We start from the raw sequence: 22,698 nt of genomic DNA, 5'->3' as shown, positions 1-22,698 counted from the left end.
GTGGTACTGCACATCCAACTCCAAAAGTTTTAGAGCCCACTTCGCAGTCCATCTTGAGATATCCAGACGGTGGAGAATGGCCTTGATCAGCTGATCAGTAAGCAACACAATGATGTGAGCCTGAAAATAAGATCGAAGTTTCCTCATCATAATGACTAGTGCAAATATTAGCTTCTCTAGCTTGGAATATCTAATTTTTGCATCATGGAGGACTTTACTCGTGTGGTATACGGGCTTTTGAATTTATCCTTCTTCTCAGACAAGGACTGAGCTAATTGCTACTAGAAAAATAGGGAGATAATAGCACCTCCTCACCAAGCCGAGGCTTCGTAAGCAATGGTGTAGAGCTGAGATATTGTGTCAACCCCTCAAATGCCTTCTGGTACTTCGTAGTTCATTAAAAATCTTTTGGCAGCTTGAGGGTCTAGAAGAAAGGAAGACACCTCTCAATCGATCTGGAGATGAAGCAGTTGAGCAAAGTGACCTTGTCAGTCAGATGCTACACTTCTTTAATAGTTTTTGGTAGTGTCATCTCAAGGATTGTCTTGATCTTCTCAAAATTTATCGTGATGTCTCTTCACGAGATCATAAATCTGAGAAATTTACTGGAGGTAACTCTGAAAGCACACTTTGCTAGGTTCAGCCTTATTTGGAATCGATAGAGGGTGTTGAAAGTTTCTTGAAGGTCAGCAATATGATCTGGAGTAGCTTGGCTTTTGACCAACATATCATCTACATATACCTCCATATTGCAGCCGATTTGATCTTTGAAGATCTTGTTCACCAATTGTTGGTAGGTAGCTCCTGTATTTTTTAAACCAAAGAGCATCACCCTGTAACAAAAAAAACCCACAATCAGTAATTAAGGCTTTTTTTTTTATCTTCAGATGTCATTCGGATCTGTTTATAATTGAAGAAGGCATCCATGAAGACGAGGAGCTCATGCCCTAATGTTGCATCCACCAGTTGGCTGATCCGAGACAACAGATAGCTGTTCTTGGGCTAAGCTTTATTTAAGTTGGTGAAGTCGATGCACATGCATCATTTTTCATTTATCTTCTTGACTAAGACGATATTCGCCAACCAATTTGGATACATTACTTCTCTGATGAAGCTAGCTTTGATTAGATTGTCCACTTTCTCGGCTATAAACTTCTGACATCTTGGGGTGAAGCTTCACTTCTTTTGCTTTATCGGATGATAGATCGGATCCACTTTCAGGTAGTGGACATCACTTTCATATCTATGCTATGCATGTCTATGGGCGACCAAGCAAAAGGATCTGTTTTTTTTGATAAAAGAGCAGTTAGTTGATCTTTTGTTACCTTGTCTAGATGTGAGCTGATCTTCACCATCTGGTGTGGATTCTCTTTCCTCAATGGGACCTCCAGGAGGTCCTCAGATGGCTGTGCATGCTCCTCGACTAGATCATCCTGGGCATTCAACCTTATTGGAAGCTCAGGTTAGGCCTCCGCTCAAAGCTTGGTAGCAAAACATTGTCGAGCCATAGTCTGGTTACCTCAGATTTGCCCTACTCTATTCTTTGTTGAAAATTTTACTATCAAATGATAGTTCAACACTACGACCTTTAAAATCCACAAACTCGGATGGTCAAGGATTATATTGTAGGGTGAAGAAAGTTTAGCTATTAGACAATCGACTTGGATCATCATCCGCTGAGGTGGGGTATCCATTGCGATAGGAAGCCTGATCATCCCTTTCAGAATCATCGAGCTTCCAGAGAAATCCTGAATTGGGATATTGAATCTACTCAATTGATCTGGAGTAAATCTCATTTGGGAAAAGATAAAAAAATATAAAATATCGATCGAGCTTCCATTATCAATAAATACACAGTGTACATTATAGTCAGCAATGTTTGCAGTTATAACTACTGCATCATTATGTGGGGCTTGCACACCCTCTACATCTTGCTCGGTGAAGATAATGGCTTCCTCGAGCCCATCCTCAAGCCTCGGCCTCTTCACCTCTGGAATCTCTGCTGACCCTAATGACTATTATGTGGATTTGTTTTCTCAAGGGTCGATCTTCTACTATCGCCTGTCCCCCTACCTCTTGTCTCTCCAACTGCATCGGTGTTGATTGTGGCTGAGGCAAAGAGAATGGCTGCTAAGCCCTTGATGGAGATCATCGTGGAGGCGCTCTCCTCCAGATAAAGCAGTCCAACCTCCCTTGCCAAATGAACCTCTCAATCTTATCTTGAACCTGGTGGCAATTTTTGGTATCGTGACCATAGTCATGATGGTAGCAGTACTTATTTGGGTCACGGTGCTCATGATTCGTCCGCATCCTCGGAAGCTGAGGTAGCTTGGCTCATACTTCCATCAGTATCTCTCTTCTGGAGGCATACAGAGGTGTATAATCAGTGTACCACCTTCGAGGTGAATTATTCCTTCGTTCTTTAAGAGGGGACCTGCTCCATCGATTCCCTGATGGAGATCGGATCCGATGATAGAGGGGAGTCCTGGATTTTGTGTGACCTTTTTCAAGGCCCCCAGTGCTCGAAGGAGGAACAGTGCCTTTATTTTTTCCAATTGGGGGCTTGAATGGACCCCCATGCTTCTCCCAAGCTTCATCAACATGTGCGTATTCCTTCGCACACTTCAGCATATCCTCAAAGTCTCACAAATATGTCTTCTCCAGTGAATAAAGAAGGGCATTTCTCTGAAGCCCTCCCTGGAAGGCTGTCATTGTGACTGATTGATCCAAGTCGTGAACTTCTAGTGCAGTGGCATTGAAGTGGGTTGTATACTCTCAGATCGACTCATCCTCCCTCTATTTAATATGTATTAGAGAGGAGGACAGCCAACGTTGCCTCTTACTTGTAGCAAAATGAGCAATAAAATCCGACTCATCTGATCAAAGGAATGAATAGAGCGGGGCTTTAGGCTAGAATACCAATCTCGAGCTGCTTTCCTTAAAGTAGACGGAAAGGCCCAACATAAGATTGCATCACTAGCTTCTTGCAGCAATATGAGAGTTCTAAAACTCCCCAGATGGTCAGTCAGGTCCATTGACCTATCGTAGGCTTTCAGGTGCGGCATCTTGGACCCTATCGATAAAGGTTCTCATAAGATCTCCATGGTGTAAAGGGGGTCGACACGAAAATCAGAAGTATCGGCTTGCTCCAGGCTTGATGCTGTAAGGCCATGATTCTGCAATTCATCTTCTGGAGCTGGCGGTCCATTCTATCATCACGGACCGTAGGTGCATCTATTCGGGGAATTGGTGACCATCCTGGGGTCGAATATCTCTCAGATCGAGGAGTAGGTGAGTGTCTCCTACGATCAGGGCTCTGAGGCCGACTCGATCTAGTCTGCCTTTCTCGATCTGAACTCTGCTGAGGGGATCGAGGAGGGATTTGAGAGGGCGGTGGCTATACCTGCCCTAGCTACTGAATAGCATCGACTGTCGCCGTTAGCATCCAGACCTGGTCGACTAGTAAGGCAAACTGGTCTTGAGAAACACCTTGGGCCAACTGCATTGGTGGCAGAGGGATCAATTGTTGTGATGTTGGTGCATGATTTTCTCCAACACCAGTGACGGTTCGAGAGGCGGCAGATCACCTCGATTGTCTAATGGCAGTTTTCTTTGATGGCATGATGCAAAAATTGGCCCTTCCTCTATCTATTGCTAATGATTCCGGTTGAGGTCGAAAGGTGAGTGATCGGATCTCGCGCAGAGGTGCTGGAGTGACCTGCAAAATAAAGTTCGGACCAAAAATTTTTACTTCGGCAAAGATTCTTCGACGCTCAAGTCAGGAATCAGAGAACAACAGAAAATCGTAGATGATTCTCTAAGATGGGTTACTTCTTTGGATCCTCGGAGCTTTAGTTATTTATAGAGAACATGGTCGAACAATCGTGGAAACGTGCAGTTCTGAAGTTGTTGGATTGTTGGACGTGCTGTTGTGGGCGAGATTTTCTCGCCCTTATTTGCTTCTGTGGGATTATGGGGAGTTAGTTCACCTAAGCTTGTCCACTTAGGATGGATGTTACTGCACATGTCAGAAAACTGACTGACTGAGATAATGGAGGAAGCTCATGTGCCAAATGGGCCATACATCAGATTGGATGCAAATAGTTCAGCTCCGTGTATTTCAACTTGATATTTGGATCGGCGACTATAAAAATAGTACACTGATCCAAGGTATCCATATTACCAACATAACAATCATTCCCACGGTCCTCTTTAGAGGTGGATGAGGAGTCTCCAAAGTGGGGGGATGCTCTGTGATGAAGTTAGTGGAGGTTGAAACAGAGTATGTGAAAGGGCTAACAGTTACCTCAATCTTCTCCGGAATGTCTTCAATTTCCTTGCGAAAGAAAACAACATCAAAACCCGACATATCTTTCCAATGAAGACTAGCACGGCTTGCCCTGCAGGGGGTTCCAAAGCCGGAGATGATGGGGGCCACTGCATCAGCCATCCAGTGGAAGAGAGGTAGGTCTTTCAGAGTGGCATGTACTTGATGTTTTAGCTTGTGCGGTACCCCTCCTTTGAATTTGTTCCATCGATTAACCAACAGTGAGAATCCATCGCCGCGAATGCGCTCACCGGACATGAGGGTTTGTAGGGTCTCAGGATCAGGGCAAGAGACCAAAAATTCCTTCTGTGAGAGTTGCCGTGTGGTCCATGACCCCACTTTCTTCGCTTTCTTTGCCAAGGCGGTTGCCACATCGTCAACTTTGATGCAGCATCCAAAGGCTTCGACATGTGCGACTCGGTTTAGATATTCAAAAACCTCCACCATCCCTGGACTGAACGTCAGGAATGTTTTGTGTTGGTGAGGTTGACCACCATGGGTGTAGTCCATCTTACTGAGTCCAGGCTTGTGGTTTATTCTTTGCAGGGGTGGTGGTTGGGGAGGACGGAATTTGCAACTGTTTGCTCGGTGGCCAAAGCTATGGCACCTGAGACATCTTAGTGGATTCCGACAATCCTTTTTCCAGTGTCCCGTAAACCCACATCGGAAGCATGAGCCCTTTTTAAAAGGGGAGTCTGGTCTCCCGGACGGTGCGGCACCGTTCGGTTGAACTCCCAATCGGCTCGGAGCATCTGACCGCGTTGGCGTAAGACACACCAGTCCGCCGTGCCGCGCGGCTGTAGGATCTGTACCTCCGTTGCTCCAGCTTTAAGGCCTGTAGGTTGCTTACCCGGGTATCAATCGAACGGCGGAAGAAGGTTCCTTGACTGATAGGGGGCCTCTTCTGTCCGTTGTATGGCTCGACAGGTGTCCACTGTCCGCCGCTCAGAGGATGTGGAGGTTTCACGGAACGAGGCTGAGTGCTGGAAGCGGAACAGTTTCTTTCAGACATGCGTGCGGACAGGGTTGGAAGTTTGGAGCAGGTCTTTGATCTCGACGGGACAGCGTTTGCTCCGTTAGTACCGTAAAACCGCCTAAAGAGGACCTTTCTGCTCTCTGTACAAGTATAGGTGACAAGTGGGATGCAAAACTTGTCTCCTTTGGCATCCACATGGGCATGAGGAGGGGCTCTAGTGTCCCCATCAGGTTTAAACGGGGAACGGGAGGGGTGGCGAGGAGCAAGCTAGAAGGGGGAAAGGGGAAGCGAAGGGGGAGGGATCTCGAGAGAGATGCAGTTTCTCTCACCAGAAACCCCAGACATTCTCTCGCTAAAGCTTTGGTTCCAAAAAAAATAAATTTTAGATATTTATACATAGTCAATGTTCCCAAATAATATCTTTTGATTAGTCATTTTTTAGATGAGGTTTTAAATTATTATAATATTTAATATAAATTATTTATTGATAGTTAGATATAAAATAAAAATAAATACTATGATTAATATTTAACTAAATATTAATTTTATTATAAATAATAAAAAATATCAATTAAAACATGTTGGCTATATTAATTATGATTTAAAAGTTTTTTTGCATTATATACTAATAAATGAACATTATACAATGCATGTTAAATAAAGCAATTTATTGAAAATTAAATTATTAATGGTATTAAATAATAAAAACCATACTTAGTAAATAATATAAAATTAACTAAAATAAAGAATACAACTTGCCTCAGTAAAATCTGTATAGAAAAGAGAGTATGCTAAATTAACATACAAAATATGAATTAAAAATTATATTAAGAGCAACAAAAATATAGCTAAATAACATTATAAAATTTTTAAATAGAAAGAAAACATCAATTAGTAAATATAGAAAATTAAAAACAAATAACGTAGGAAAACTATAGATCATAACAATCAAATAAAAATATGAAAATAAAATAAAATTCTTAAATATAATTTTAAAAATAAAATAAAATAAAACTATGAAAGATTATATGTGTGGGTGGGTGGATGAGTCTGTGCATTCTATATCCGATTTCTATTGTAATTTTTTTTTTTGAGGAAAATGGGGGAAGTAAGATACTTCCACCGGAGAGAACTATATTAATAATAATAACTTAGGTATTACAGGGGAAATATAGCCCAGGGCATGAACAGACACCCGAGACAAGGGAGATAACAAACACTCAGAGCCAGAATAGACGAACACTTGAATCTAAAAGCAGAGACCTGAATCTGAAAATGGAAACCGTGCAAAACGAACACCTAAACCTGAAAACCGATAGAGATATAGGCCATTATGGGAAAGTTCAGATAGAATGATAACTATAGAGACACAACCTTATCCTTGACAGAGTCTGTTAGGACCCAGTTTGCGAACTTCTCCTGAAAATCCGACCGTGAGTCAGTAGGAGATCAAATTCAGGCATGCTGAGATAATCCACTTCTGGCTGGAATTCCTTCAGAACATGACCTAGGAGAGTGGTAGAGAGTGCCTCCATGAATCCCATATGTAGAATGGAAACTTGGATAATGAACACCTGCAATATATGCAGAGTCAGTTGCAACTTAGGAATCTTTCAAATCTCCTAAATGCAATCTCCCATAGCTCCCCATCCACGGTCCCTCTCATGGTATGTTGTCATCCTCCCACCCTATGGTGAGGGATGTTAGTAAGCTGAGAGAGCAATATTTTGATGCACTACAACAGAACAGGATATTAGCGGCGTAAAAAATTCATCGCTAATAATAGATTTTTGTCGATAATAGTTATTAGTGATAAAATTATCGTCGCTAATATTTCATCGCAAATAACGGCATCGTTGATAATTTTTTACGGCAGAAAATTTTTTTTATCGTCAATAATCGATATTATCGATAAAAAATTTTGGTCGTTAAAAATATATTTTTTTTAAAAAACTATTTACAATGAAAAATTTTAGTTGTTAAAAAAAATAATTTATGATGAAATATTATGTTGTTAATAAAAAATAATTATTTGAGACAACATATTAGTCACTATTAATTTAATTAAAAATTTTTATAAAAATTAAATTTTCAAAAAAATATTAGCGACGTAAATTTTTCATCGCAAATATGATAATTTTTAATATAAATTTTTATCACTAATAAATTATCAATTATTTATGATGAAGATATTTTTATCGCTATTAATTTAATTAAAAATTTTTATAAAAATTAAATTTTAAAAAAAATTAATGACGTAAATTTTTCATCACAAATATATAATTTTAGATATAAATTTTTATCACTAATAAATCATCAATTATTTACAATAAAAATATTTTCATCACTATTAATTTAATTAATAATTTTTATAAAAATTAAATTTTAAAAAAAATTAGTGACATAAATTTTTCATCACAAATATGATAATTTTGATGTAAAATTTTATCACTAATAATTTATCAATTATTTACGATGAAAATATTTTCATCATAAATAATTTAATATAAAATTTTGATATTTTTAAATTTATTAAAAAATTTATTTACAACCAATTTTTTATCACTAATATATTTTTTACCGACCAATATTTTATCAAAAATAATTTCATTACTAATAATTTACGTATATTTATTTAAAAAATAATTTATAAATATATATATTTAATTTATATTTATAATATTTTTATAAATTAAAAATATAAAATTAAAATAATAAATTCACATAATAAATTTATAAATAAATTTTATCATTTTATTATATTAAATTAAAATTATAAAAAGTCTAAAATAAAAATAAAAAACTACATAAATAGACCATCAAGTATTGGTATCTGCAGAAGGGGAACGGGCTGGAAAATGGAGCACTCGAAAGAGCTCGGACCGATCTGCTACTCTCTCATCAGCTGCATCATCTACTCTATCTACGCTATTTACTCCATCATGTAGATCTGGAGCCACTGGTACTTATCGATGCGTACAGTCAACTCATCAGCTCGCTACTCAGTCTGCCTCGCACCTCTACCAGCTCAGCATCACAGATAGCATGGATGCGGCCCTGGACGAAGTGAGAATGAGGGAGCACTGATCCCATGCTCTAGACCTCTAACATAACAAGATCTCGTACCAAGCATCTGATCACAGATCTCATCATCTGTGGATGCGGTTGAACTCTCAAAGATAGATTGAGATCTGATGTTTATCATACGATTTTGAAAGTTAAAATTATAGCTATTTTAATTTTATACTGAAAATCAAACTGTGAATGAAAAAAATAATTAAAAAAACTTACAAAAAGCTTCTAGCTCTCCATCATCCACTCTCCTGACCACCGCTGGTAGGTCCATTGGTAAATATCGATCATACAAAAAAACTCACCACTCTCTGTATCTCTCTATAATTTGAAAATAATTAATTAAAAAATTTTTACCTAGTTAGAGAGTTAAAATATACTAATTAAAAATTACTTACCATCTGCTCTATATGACGAGTGAACGACTTCGAACCCCCATAATGCGATACGATCTGTCTCACTCGATTCACGATATTTTGGGCACATTGTCTCTGTACAGTTAGCAGTCAAATTAGTAGGTAACAAACTGAATTTAAGAATAAATGATTCAATCATTAAACTCTAAGAAAAAAAAAGTTTGGATGTATAACCTGATATGTCAGATCCTCGTAATGCTGGCATATGAGAGCCCAATCATCTATAGTGATGCTGTCATAGGGCCATTGCCAAGCTGCTTCCACCCTATGATCCTGCATCATATGGTACCAATGCTGATAGATGTGGTGGTGATACTCCTTGAAATGCAAAGATAAATGAGCATCCACAGCTTGCTGCATGCGATCCTCCTCAAAATCAATAATATCAAATACACCCTATCAATAATAAATATTAAAAGAATATCGTACTAATTAAATATTCATAGTATAATTTATTTTATCTGTAACTGGATATAAAAAATCTCTCTCTGAGCTCGTACAACATGACACCAATCGAAAAGCATCATGAGGGCATAGCTACAGCATATGATACCCAGCTCGGTCTGCCACGACTCGCACCATCCCCTAATGGACCTAGTGTAGTTGGGTGGTATCTCAATATGGAATACTATCCTGGGTGCTCGCATCTCCAATACTCTAAAACGAGATTCTTCGATGGATCTCGCCCTCATCTCATCACTGGTGGAGACTGGCCTGAAATAACAATAAATAAATCATTAGTATGATAGCTATCCAAATAAAAAAAATTAAATTTTATTATATAAAAAATATAATAATATCACTTGGACCCACCTCACTTGGATCCGCCTCACTGGGACCTGCCAGTGCAGGACCCTTTGGCGATAGAGCTGGTGCAGCAGTGGAAATGGGAGAAGGTGCCTCAGCCTCAGGGGTAGACTGCGAATGCAAACATCGTCTTCTATCTTCTGGTGCCATACCTGTAATTTTTGATATATAAATGAATATAATAATGAACAATAATAATGAAAAATAAATTACATTCTAATGAATAGAATTATATCGCATATCATTATTGCAAAAGAAGATTGAACAAAGAATATAGATCTACTCATCAATATTCATATCTTCCTCGATATGTAGATCCTCCTCTGAATCATAATAACCGACTAATGTATCGTCTTCTATCTCATCGTCATTCATGAACTGATCGATGCCCTCTGACTCATCAAGATTAAATACAAAATCAGTTTCAACTTCGTTGGATGGCAGATTAGCCCTATTCAAAGGAGTTGTTACAAGTCCATCAATAAAAAGTTCGGCTAATATTTGTTGTTCCTCTTGAAAAGCTTCCTCTTCATATAAATCTAAATTTTTATTCATCTCTAATCAGATTAGTATATCATATATGCCTCTAGGTTTATTTTTGGTACGACATGCCAATTACCTCGATACTTTAGATCTTTCAAATATATTACTTGTTTCGCTTGAGTTGCTAATATATACAGCTCATTCTGGTACCATATTCATACAAAGTTTCCACTAATAAAGTGTGGATCGATATGAATATCGATCTTTTTATTACTAATATCTCACCATTCACACTAAAACAAGAATACAGAATTAGTGGACTCATACTTCAGTTCTATAATATCTATCAATACACCATAATATTTAATCTCTTTTTCTTCTTTATATCCTATCATAGCAATGTTACTATTCTGGATTTGTCATTGCATCTCAAGCTCTCTTGTGTGAAATCTCATTCCTCCAATGATACAAGATGCGTAGTAGTTAACCCTTTGATCGGAGCTATATACTAAATTGTACAACTCATCAGTCGCATCTTCTTCTTTACTGAAATACTTATATTTCATCTACACCATAACATAAAAAAATATATTGGTTCAAATAATTATTTTTATAATTATTAAAAATAATATATTACTAGTGCAACTTACAAGATCACTAAACTATTTTGTAAATTTTTTCTGTCAATCATCAGCATCCATATTATTCTCTCTGCATAGTATACTCATATACTCACTGCAACAAATCATGATTTTTAATTTTACATCGATATGAAAAAATTACTTAGAACATTAAATAGTATGCTAAGATGGTACTTAATGAAATCTTCAATTTTTTTACAATTATTTAGAATGTAGAAGTGTGCCTTGGATAGCTCATTCACGTCCGTAAATTCATATCTCCTTCCACCAATGGGTCGAACTGTTTGTTTAAATATAGACAGTATCGGTTCATTGTCACCCTATTCACGATTGCGTTATGATCTATATGATTGAATCTTGTTTCGATATTGTCAAGATACATTGACGTGACACACTTCGAGCTATGTATGCTTCCACTATAGACCCTTCAGGCTATGCTTTATTGCGCACATACTTTTTTAGGATACACAAGAATCTACAAATAAAAATAAATTTAAATTTTAGAAATACATTTACATCTTATAACTAATATGATAAAGTGCATATAATCTTTTTACCTTTCAATAGGATACATCCATCGATAATGTACCGATCCGATCAAAAGAGCTTCTTTTGAAAGATGAATTGTCTGGTGCACCATAACATCAAAAAATGATGATAATTTTTTTTTTTAATTTACAAAGAATGAGCACGATATCCTTCTCAAATTTCACAAGTAAGTTAATCTTCAATTTTCGACAATACAGTTCTCGAAAGAATACTCCCCACTCAATCAATGCAGTTTGAACGTCACCACCTAAAAAGCCATGCATGACCATAGAAAATAAGCATTGCATCATCACATAGGAGTCATGACTTTTTATGCTAGAGATATTACTGTTGTTGTTTCCAACACACCGTGATACATTTGAAGTGTATGCATCAGAAAATTTTACGATTTTGAACCATCTACAGAAACTCTTCTTTTTCTCGCCAAACAGTGAATAACATGCAGGCGGTATAAAAAATCTATCACCTCGACGAACTAAATGCAACTCTGGTCGGATTCTCATTTCCTTCAAATCAAGATAAGTTTTTGTACTATCTTTTATTTTTCTTAGGATGTTCAATACAGAACCGATGATATTATCATAAAAATTTTTCTCAATGTGCATTACATCCAGATTATGATGAAGTAGTAACTACTTCCAATATGGTAGTTTGAAAAAGATGCTTTGCTTTGTCCAATTCAGCTCCATTTTAGTATGCTTCTGCTTGTGAGTACCTAATATTTTTTCAAATTGGATGTTTCCAATAACTTCAAATTGTTCTAAAATTTTTGCTCCATTTAACTCCTTAAGTGACGGATGCCGGTCGGACTTACCATCAAAGATTGATTGGAACGGGTCCTCCAAGAATGATTACTAGGTAAAAATTGCTAATGACCCATGAAGCATATTTTCTATCCATGCTTTAAATGTAAGGAGGATGCATCCTTGATACATGTTGGACATACCAGATATCCTTTGATGCTCCATCCAGATAAGTTTTCATACATAGAAAATTTATTTATGGTCCATAAAATCGAAGCATGCAACTTAAAATTTTTTTGACTCATAGAATCATATGTTTGTACTCCATTTTTCTATAGCTCTTTCAGATCATCGATTAATGATCGTAGATATACATCAGTTTTATTATCTAGTGCTTTTGAATCTAGAATCAACAGTGACACAAAAATAAATGGTTCTTTCATGTACTTCTAAAATGGCACATTATATATAACTAGCATCACAGGCCACATGCTGTAGAAAGTACTCAAATTGCTAAAAAAATTAAATCAATCTATTGCTAGACCAAGTCGGATATTGTGCAGATCACTCACAAAGTACGGATACTTTGCATTGAAGTCTTTTCACACTACGAAGTCGGTTAGGTAGCTAAGTATATTCTCCTTTGGAACCCCCTGCTCATGATGCCATCTCATTTCTTCAGCTGTCTTTGTGGACATATATAGCCTTTGAAGTCTTGGAATCAATGAAAAATATCTTAAAATCTTTTGAGGTATCTTCTATCCTTTCCTATTATTGGTTTTATACCTAGGCTCACTACATTTCAGATATTCAGTTGCCTATTCGTTATCTTTATAAAATAATATACAGTCATTTTTGCAGGTATGTATAGGAATATAGCCAAGTCCCAATTTCTGCATGTATATTTTTGCTTTAGAATATGATTTCAGAAGTCTCTCTCCATCGAGAAGTGCTGCTTTAATCAATGTCAAATTTTAGTCAAATGACTTCTGACTCCATCGATTCACGATTTTAATATGAAGCAATTTTATCAAAAATCCTAACTTGAAGAATTTTGCACAATTTAGATAGAGTGGCTCTCGTGCATCCCTTACAAGCTTTGCAAACTATTCAGAAGTCTCTTCTATCTCAAGTCGGATATTGTGTTCATGATCAGAATTGCCTTCAGATGCACTAGTACTCATGCGTACATTTAAACAAACAGCCTAATGTAAATCATCCAATAGTTCTCCTATACCACTATGTTCGACAGGTTCAGCAGCATCACTATCATCTTCAGTATCGTCATCGTTGCGCATAACTTCATTCAGATTATCCTCCCCATACTATATCTAGCAAGTATACTTCTTATCCATATCATAATGTAGCATATGCACCTCAATAAGTGTTATATGACGATATACCATATTGACACATCTCTTTCATGGACACTTTATCTGACTAGCATTGTCAGCCTTATGCCATGTGAAGTCAATAAAATCTCGAATATTTTTTTGATATTCAAGTAAAAAAATACCTCTAGCATTCATCTAACTTTTATTGATATCCATCTAATAACAAACACAAAAATAATTAACAACAAAAAAAATTTCAATGGTATTCATCCGAACCAGATTCCGACCCAAATTTTGGACCAAATCCCGATCTGAATCCGGACACGGATCATTTTATACAAAACAACGTACATTAAAGAACACAGACTGAATAGTAACACAAAAAATCTCCTTCCACCAATTTAATGAAGCAAAAATGCATGATCCTATCTATTTCAAATCATTACTAACAGATGTGGCCCTATCCCTTTCAGAAAAGTAATAATCTTATTATTGTTATAAGTCAATATTTTATTTTATTATTGTAAAAATTTTGACAGTATCTCCCCATGGTTCTCTAAGTATATGATATGAATATGGTACCTACGCACCCTATCGACCATATACCCAGAGCACAGTGGACAGATAACTACTGAGTACCACATAATGAAATAAAATATCAACTATTAATCACAGTAAGATTATTACTTTTTTAAAAAATCTGAATACGAGACATCTAAGAGTCAATCTCGATCAAGATCAATTTTTTTTTAATGAGAATCTATGGCTCAATGCAATTTAACTACCATCTCTGGACATACATTCAAAGATGGATTTCTAATTTATCAAAAAAGAGTAACTCTGTATTAAAATTTTTTCATCAAAAATTTTAGTAGAGTTTTTTTAAAATAAAAATATTTTTTATATTTAATTATAATAAGCAAAAGCATACAAAATAGCATACAAAATAATTAAATTATAATAAGCAAAAGTAATGTGCATTATGCTAGTGGAACAAAAAAATTTTTATAAATTTCAGTAGTAACACAGAAAAATTTATGCAATAAATATAAAATAAATTATAAGTAGTTGAGTATGCAAAATAATATTAACTCAAAATAATAACACGAAACCTAATCTTGAGGGCCTGATGGTTTTTTATTTTTTTAAATATTTTTTACCTAAAAATATTTTTTTCTAAATATTTTTTTCTCTAAACGAGCTTTGGACTTGACTGCCCACAGCCCTCACTCCTACGGTGCTAACATCGACACTTAACCCGCAGTCCAGACTCGACCCCCGCAACTCCTACTCCCACGATGCTACTGCCGTCACCCACCCCTCGTGACCCACCCCCCAGGACATCGTTGCCCTCTCCAACCCCCACGACCTGGATCCCAACTTGGATCCTGATAAGATCTTGATCTGGATCCTAATCCAAATCGAGATCTCGATCCAGATCCTGACCTCGATCCAATTTAGATCATGATCTAAATTTTATTTTTATTAATTAAATAATAAAATATTTGATTAATATTTTATTTTATTTTATTTTTCTTTTTTCCCATCATTTCTCTCTTCCCTTCCTCCCCACCGTCACCTACCCCTCCTCGGCTGACCCCCTCCCCAGCCGACCCCCTCCTCGATCGCCCACGGCCCCCTCCCCACCCTAGGCCACCCCTCGACCCCATCTCCATCGACCGACCCCCTCCCCGACCCCGTGTCACCCTCGGTCGCCACTGCCCCCTCTCCGCCCCCGTGTCACCCCCAACTGCCCCCCGACCCCAACCCCACCCCGATGTCACCCCCGGCCACCCAACCCCACCCCTGCAACCCCCTCCATCGGTCGACCCCCTCCCTGACCTCGTGTCGGCCCCAGCCACCCCCAGCCCCCTCCCCACCCCCGTGTCACCCCCGACCGCCTGCTGACCCCATCCCCGCCTTGGTGTCGCCCCCGACTGCCCACCCCCACCCTGCAACCCCCTCGATTGGCCTACCCTCGTGTTGCCCTCGACTGCCTATGGCTCCCTTCCCGCCCCCGTGTTGCCCCCGACCACCCACCCCAGCAACCCCCTCCACCCCTTGAACCCCCGACCCCCGTGTCACCCCCAACTGCCCACCCCCATCCCCATAACCCCCTCTGCCCTTTGGTGGCCCGATCAACCAAAAAAAGGGTTGGAAGAACCCTTACCTCTGACGGATGGCGGATGGCAATGGTGGCATCGGAGGTGCGGATGGCAATGACGGTGGTGATGGTGGAGAGGTGCTCGGGGAGAGCTCGGGAGGGAGAGGGAAGAGGGAGATCTCGATCGGAGAGAGGAGAGGGGAGAGGGGAGAGGGAGGGGGAAAGAAGAGAGTTTCACACGAAGGGACATCGAGTTGATGTGCATTGAATGCAGAACTATTAGCGATAAAAATTTTCGTTGCTAATACTATTATTAACAATAAAAAATTATTTTTATCGTTAATAATTTTTATCAAAAAAAAATTTCCTCTAAAAATATTTTACCCAAAAATAAATTATTGGCGATGAAAAATTTTTTATCGTTAATAACTTTATTAGCAACAAAAATTTAATTTTCATCACTAATAAATATAGCCAAAAATTTTTTTTCCTCTAACAATTTTTCCTTCAAAAAAATTCAAAAATTTATTTTTAAAATAATTTTTCTGACGAAAATATTTTTCATCACTAATAATTTTTTTTTCAATTAACAAATTTTTTGTTCACAAAATTGATTAAAATAATATTTTTAAAACATGATTATCGATGAAAAATATATTTATGTCACAAATATATTTTCTTAAAAAAAGTGATAGAAAAATTTAAAAGCTATTTTCAATGAAAATTCTTTTATGTTGCTAATAATTAAATATCTTTTTAATAATAATTTTATAAAAAAATAATTTTAGATTTTTCCATCAAAAAATTTTTCTTCCAAAAAATTTAATAAAAAAAATGACATTAAAAAATATTCATGATGAAAAATAAAATTATTTTTTTTTAATCTAAAAATTTTTGGTCTAAAATTTTTTTTCAAAATTATTTTATCAAAAAAATTAATTTTTTATTAATAAAAAAATTTATATAAATAGTTAATTTGTGATTTTTTCTTCAAAAAAAGCTTTTCTCTCCAAAAAAAATTATGTACATAAAAAATATAATTATAATAAAAAGTTTAATTTATGTCGCTAATAATTATTATAAGAATAGCTCTTCGACTTTCACAATGGAATGGGCACTATTAAAAATTGATAGCTTTGAGATCTTTGATCTTCAAGAAGCTTATCTTTTTCTTGGAGTTCTGGTTTCAAAAGTCAGAGTATGAGAATATCATGATGATTTTGAGATCGCAAAAGAAATCCATCAATATTGAGATTTAGAGGATAGGATAGGAATAGAAAGTTAGAGGTCCAGAAGCTTTTATATTGTTTGCATATAAGGATCGAGCTTGAAAAATTCATCAAAAATTGTATGAGCATCAATAATCTGATAATTAATCAGAATCAAAATAGACCTGCGGATAGTGCAAGTTGTGTTACAAAGCACAAGCTCATATTTTAGCTCTGTATTGCTAGAAAGATGAGTGCTCGTATTGTTTATCTTCTCATGATTGAAACCCCTACAAAGATATATTTGAACATCGATCGATACGAAAAGTACGATATTTTTCGAGATCGTCGAAGTCATGCTAGAATGTGTTGCTTAACTATATGGTTTCTGTATGAAAGGAGATTCTTTTCATGCAGCTTAAGACAGATACTCTATTAGAAAGATTCATTGATATCACTAGTAACAGTGACAATGATGAACAGATAAATTTTACATCTCAAATAAACATATAGCTCATTTTATTCAAAAGGATCTATTCATTCTAATTTACAAATATCATTCACTTTTATATGATTTTTTCATATAAAAAGTTTGATTTGGATCATAATTCACATTTGCTTCTTTATCATGTAAAAAGATAAAAGATGTATACAATGCTATAAAAAATAGATGCAGTTGCCTTACATAAAATTAAAAATTTAAATTTTATAATTTTTTTAAAGTTTTGATTTTTCTACATATTGATGATGAAAATATTTTCATCGTAAATAAATATATTTATGATGAAAATAAAAATTTTATCGTAAACAATCATTATTTATGATAGAAAATTTTATCATAAAAAATAAGCAATTTTTGATTTTTTTAAAGTACTAATTTTTTTAACTATTTGCAATGAAATATTTTTATCATAAAAATAGATTATTTATGATAAAATTTTTTATCACAAATAATAATCAACTTTTAATTTTTTTTAAACTATTGACGATGAAAATATTTTTGTTGGAAATAATCATGTATTTATGATGAAAATTTTTTTCATCATAAAAAGTTTTTATTTATGATGAAAATTTTTTATCATAAATAATTAGTAATTTTTAATTTTTTTAAATTTCTTATTTTTTAAATATTTATGATGAAAAGAATTTCATCGTAAATAATCAAGTATTTATGATGAAAAAGTTTTTATCATCATAAAAAGGCTTATTTATTTTAAATTTTTTTTATCACAAATAATGAGTAATTTTTAATTTTTTAACTATTTACGATGAAAATATTTTCATCATAAATAATGAGTATTTATGTTAAAAAAAAATTTATCATAAATACTCAATTATTTATGATGGATTATTTTCATCATAAATAATTTATAATTTTTAAATTTTTTTATTTTTTTCAAATATTGATGATGAAAGTATTTTCATTGGAAATAAACTTATTATCGATGAAAAGATATTTTTCATCATAAATATTTAAATTATTTACGATGAAATTATTTTCATCATGAATATTTAGATGTTTAAAATGATGTATTATTTACAACAAAAATATTCATCATAAATAATTTGTATTTATGATGGAATAATTTTTCATCGCTAATATGCAACTATTTGCGATGAAAAATTATTTTCATCGTTAATATTTTATTATTTATGATTAATTTTATTTTTCATCATAAATACTATTAGTGACAGCGAAAATATTTGTATCGTAAATAATTTTGTCACAAAAATACTCTTTTCTTGTAGTGATGTTAGGATGTGATGCAACCGAAAGTCAATCTGAAAATGTATGTATAACTGTCTTCACCGCAGCTTGGGGCATGGTGGGGAAGAAACAAAAAATTCTGAAATTCTATTCCTTCCAAAGACACCAAGTTGAGGTTAGGCACAAGCACTCCGGTGCTGGGAACCTAATTTTTATCTGGGAGGAGAGCCTCCAAGAGTTATAGACATCAGTGAAAGATGATGGCAGGTCAGGGATGTCAACCGATGAAAAGATAATATGCCAGTAAGCTTTAGAGAAAGGGCATTGCAGCATAATGTGATTTAGAGATTCCTCATTTTCATCACAGAAGGGACAGTTAGCTGCAACATTAACTCCTCTTTTGAGCAGATTTTTCTTAGTCAGAACTTTGTCATGGTAACTTAGCCAGAAAAAGAGTTTTACCTTCTTTGGAATTGGAAGCCTCCAATAGCTTTTACCTAATCTTAAAACCACACCGCCATGCATCAGAAAATTGTAGCAGGAGTGTATTGAGAAGATATCGTTAGAACCCCACATCCAATATCAGAAATCTAGCTCAGAGTTAAGGGATACTTCCTGCACGATGGATGAGAGATGCTGGAACTCGATATAAGCTTGGGAGCTTATCGGATGCTTGAAGGAGGAGTGGAAATTAGTCTACTGAAGGAAATCATTTACTAAAGAGATTTGCTTCATGGCAAAGAAGAAGAGATTGGGGAACAATGATCTAAGCTCACAGTCACCAATCCAGTGATCATACCAAAAGAGAGTAACGTGACCGTTACCCACAATCGAATGAAACCATTGTCTGAATAAATCCAATATAAGCATGTTCCTCCAGAATGGTGATGCCAGGTTTAACAAGTGACGGGATGATCGAAGAAGGGGTTGTTGTAAATAGTAAGATTGCTTAATTAACTGACTACAGGGCTTAAGAGGGTATCTAATGAATCTCCACCATCATTTCAGAGGTAGAACCTGATTGAGAGTTGAGAGATTTTTAACACCGAGACCACCGAAACTTCTTGGTTGACAGACTTGCCACCAGTTGAGAAGGTGCTTGACACTGTTTTTAGACTGTTGAGTGCCCCAAATGAACCTTCTGTATAGCTGATTAATGTTTTGGATGACCGCTATGGAAAGTTTCAGTACTGACATCCAATAAACAGGGATTGCATTTAAAACTGAATTTACCAGAGTAAGACAACCTGCCAACGATCGGGTTTCTGCTTCCACACACTCAACTTCTTGGATATTTTATCGATAAGGAAGGACCAATCTTTTCTCTTGAGCTTGGCATGGTGCGAAGGAATACCCAAATATCGAGCCAGGAGGAGAGAAACCTTACAGCCAAGCATTGAGGCCAAGCTACTGATAGATTCCTTGCTAGAATTAATGCCAATGAGCTGAGTTTTGTGAAAATTGATACTTAGACCTGAAGCCATTTCGAAGCTGTAAAGAATCAGCTTGAGACAGCTGATGTCAAATTTGTCTACTTTGAAAAAGACCAGGGCGTCATCTGCAAACTGTAAGCATGGAGAGTATACCTCTGAACTGTTGGGAACCAAGTCATTAACTAACTTTTCAGCTCTAACAGTCTTAAGAATGCTTGCAAGAACGCCAGTGACCAATATGAACAGCATGGGAGAGAGAGGATTCCCTTGTTTGAGCCCTCGCCAGTTGCGAAACCATTTACCTACTGAATTGTTGATGATCATTTCTGAATTTGAAGTTCCAAGAAGCGTTTGAATCCAACCTATCCACTTGACGTCGAATCGTCTGTGAATCAGAAGGTCAATAAGGAAATCCCAAGAGACACTGTCAAATGCCTTCTCAAAATCAACTTTACAGAGAATTTCTAGGATTTTGGAGCGTTTAAGAGAAGAGATCTGTTCAACCGCAGAAATATAACTTTCGAAGATCAGCCGCCCCTTAATGAACACGAACTGGCAATCAGACGCCAATTCATTCAGCTTGACTTGAAGCCTATTCGACAGCACTTTAGAGATGATCTTGATCATCCCGTGCTCAATACTAATCGATCAGTAGTCTCTAACAGATGGATTATCGGACTTCTTGGGGATGAGTGTAATATACGTGAAGTTGAGCCTGGATAGGTTACACTCATCGTGAAAGAAAGCTGAAAATAGTTTGAAGATGTTGTTACTGAGACAATCCCAGTATTTCAGATAGAAGGAGATTTGGAACCCATCTAGATATGGGGATTTATTTTTGGTGAGGCTAAACATAGCTGATTTAATTTCTTCTATTAAGAAGGGGGTGACCAAGGCAGACAGGTCTGGGGGAGGGCCGGGGTTAAGCTTACCCCAGTCAATGTCAGTTAGCTTGACTCCCGGGGTACCAAAAAGAGATTTGTAGTAAGAATGGAATGCCTGCTCGATGTCAGACTAAGAATTGAGCATTTTATTGTTGTGGTGGATCTCCGATATTCCATTCTCCCTCAACTATTTGAAGCTGAGATATGAAAGAACTTAGTGTTCCTGTCTCCCTCACGCGGCCATACAGAGCGAGACCTTTGCTTCCACGTAACCTCTTCTTGCTTTAGAAGGGAGTCAAGCTGTACCTTGAGGTTCGCCCTGGATGCCCATTCTTTCGAGTCAAGGCCTCGTTGCTCCTCCAGAACATCAAGTTCATTAATTTGACTAGAAATGGTCATTTTATTTGTGATGATATTACCAACTATGATTTTGCACCAGTTCCTAAGGTTTGCACAAAGAGATCTGAGCTTAAAGACCATGTTGCTGGCTGCCTCCTCTGATGAAGGAGACTCAAACCACCACTGCTTGATCAGATCGTCAAATCCCTTATAGAGTTGCCAGAAGCTTTCAAAATGGAGTGGCTTCCTTGGAGGTCTTTGGCTAGGAATCACTGATTGAGTGGAGAGGAGGGGGGTGTGGTCTGATGTTATCCGAGGGAGAGGAGAAAGCATGGAGGTGGGAAAGAGGCTGTGCCATTCAAGAGAGACCATGCACCTGTCTAATTTTGCTAGACTAGGCTATTCTCTAAAGTTGGACCATGTGAATCTACGAGAGGTTAAATTGATTTCGAGGAGGCCCTGCATGAAGATGAAGTCATTAAAAGCCTGTGAGGAGCGAGTGCCTTTAGTTGCACTTGATCTGTCCGAATTGAACGTAGTGACATTGAAGTCACCAATCAGGGCCCAGGGCATTATGATGGATCGATTCAGGTCATGCAATTTCAAGAAGAATTCTGCATGAGAGAGGAGATCGTGAGGCCCGTATATGTTTGTGATGATGAACTTTGAAGCAGAATTTCTCAGAGAGAACTCCGTGCTTAGGGAGAATCTTCCTCTGTGAAATGGTCGTCCCTCGGTTTCATTCAGATTCCATACTGTTAAGAGATCACCAGTGGATCTGACAGCCTCCAGGGCATGGTGCCCTTGATAGTTTTTCCCACAGATCGATCTGAGAATGGAGGGAGAATAGTGGCTCAACTTAGCCTCCTGGAGGCAAACTATCGCAGTATCACCTTTATTAATGGTCTCTTTGGCTAGGCATTTTTTTGAAGGTAGGTCCAAACCTCTGACATTCCAGAATAGTATTAGCATGGAGATAGGGGCATGCTCAATGATTCTTAACAAAGGCCAAAAGCATGAAGGAGAGATTTGGCGATGTCTGTCAAGGTAAATGAGAAGAGCCAGAGATTGAATAGATAGGAAACAGAGTAACTAGAGACCATATATTGGCCCACTTACAAAGCAACATAGTTGAATGTATACTGACTAAGGCATGAACCTAGAAAGTGGCAGAGATTACCACCCAAAACCCAAAAGACAACATAGAACTTCCCATAAGAGAACAGACCAAAACGCTGTTGAACTGAGCTAAACAAGAGCCAAGTCAAACTGACGCTTTGGAACCTCCAGTCAAAAGAAGATGAAGGCAGCATTTCATTTCGAGTTTCTTCATATGCTGGATAGGAGAAGCTTTGTCCTCATCATGAAGAAGCAGACCACAGGTCTTGGAGATTCTGGAAATGTCGCCAGTTGTGAGGGAATTAATGAAGAGGAGATCTTCCACCGAGAGCGATGTATCAGCGATGCCCAGGGTGTTAAGCTTCTTTGTGTGAATCCAAACACTTTGCTTGCTGGTTGCTGGAGTGGGGGACGAAGTTTTGTCATGCGAGATGTTCAGAAGGATGGAGGAGAAGGCTTGAGCGACAGGGATGGGTTGCAGGGAGGGTGGCGGAAGGGATTTCAGAGAAATAGAGGAATGGGAGGCAGTCTAAGTAGGTGTAGCCTCCAAGGAGG

The 22,698-nt window shown here is 36.9% G+C and overlaps 1 protein-coding gene across 1 annotated transcript; it reads right to left on the bottom strand.

The window, feature by feature from the left end:
- Positions 1-21,423: 21,423 nt before the first annotated feature.
- On the bottom strand, positions 21,424-21,996 carry LOC140857323 (uncharacterized). Its single transcript, XM_073256107.1, has one exon. It carries the CDS (start codon positions 21,994-21,996, stop codon positions 21,424-21,426), a length of 573 nt encoding a protein of 190 aa, XP_073112208.1.
- Between the last annotated feature and the right edge of the window lie 702 nt (positions 21,997-22,698).

This window comes from Elaeis guineensis, chromosome 4 (assembly GCF_000442705.2).
Source record: "Elaeis guineensis isolate ETL-2024a chromosome 4, EG11, whole genome shotgun sequence".
NCBI lineage: Eukaryota > Viridiplantae > Streptophyta > Magnoliopsida > Arecales > Arecaceae > Elaeis > Elaeis guineensis.
The sequence above is the reverse complement of the archived record's forward strand: the minus strand, read 5'-3'. Positions and strand labels throughout refer to the sequence as shown.

Coding starts and splice junctions, on each gene's coding strand:
- LOC140857323 (XM_073256107.1), bottom strand. CDS start 21,996: ATGCTAATACTATTCTGGAATGTCAGAGGTTTGGACCTACCTTCAAAA.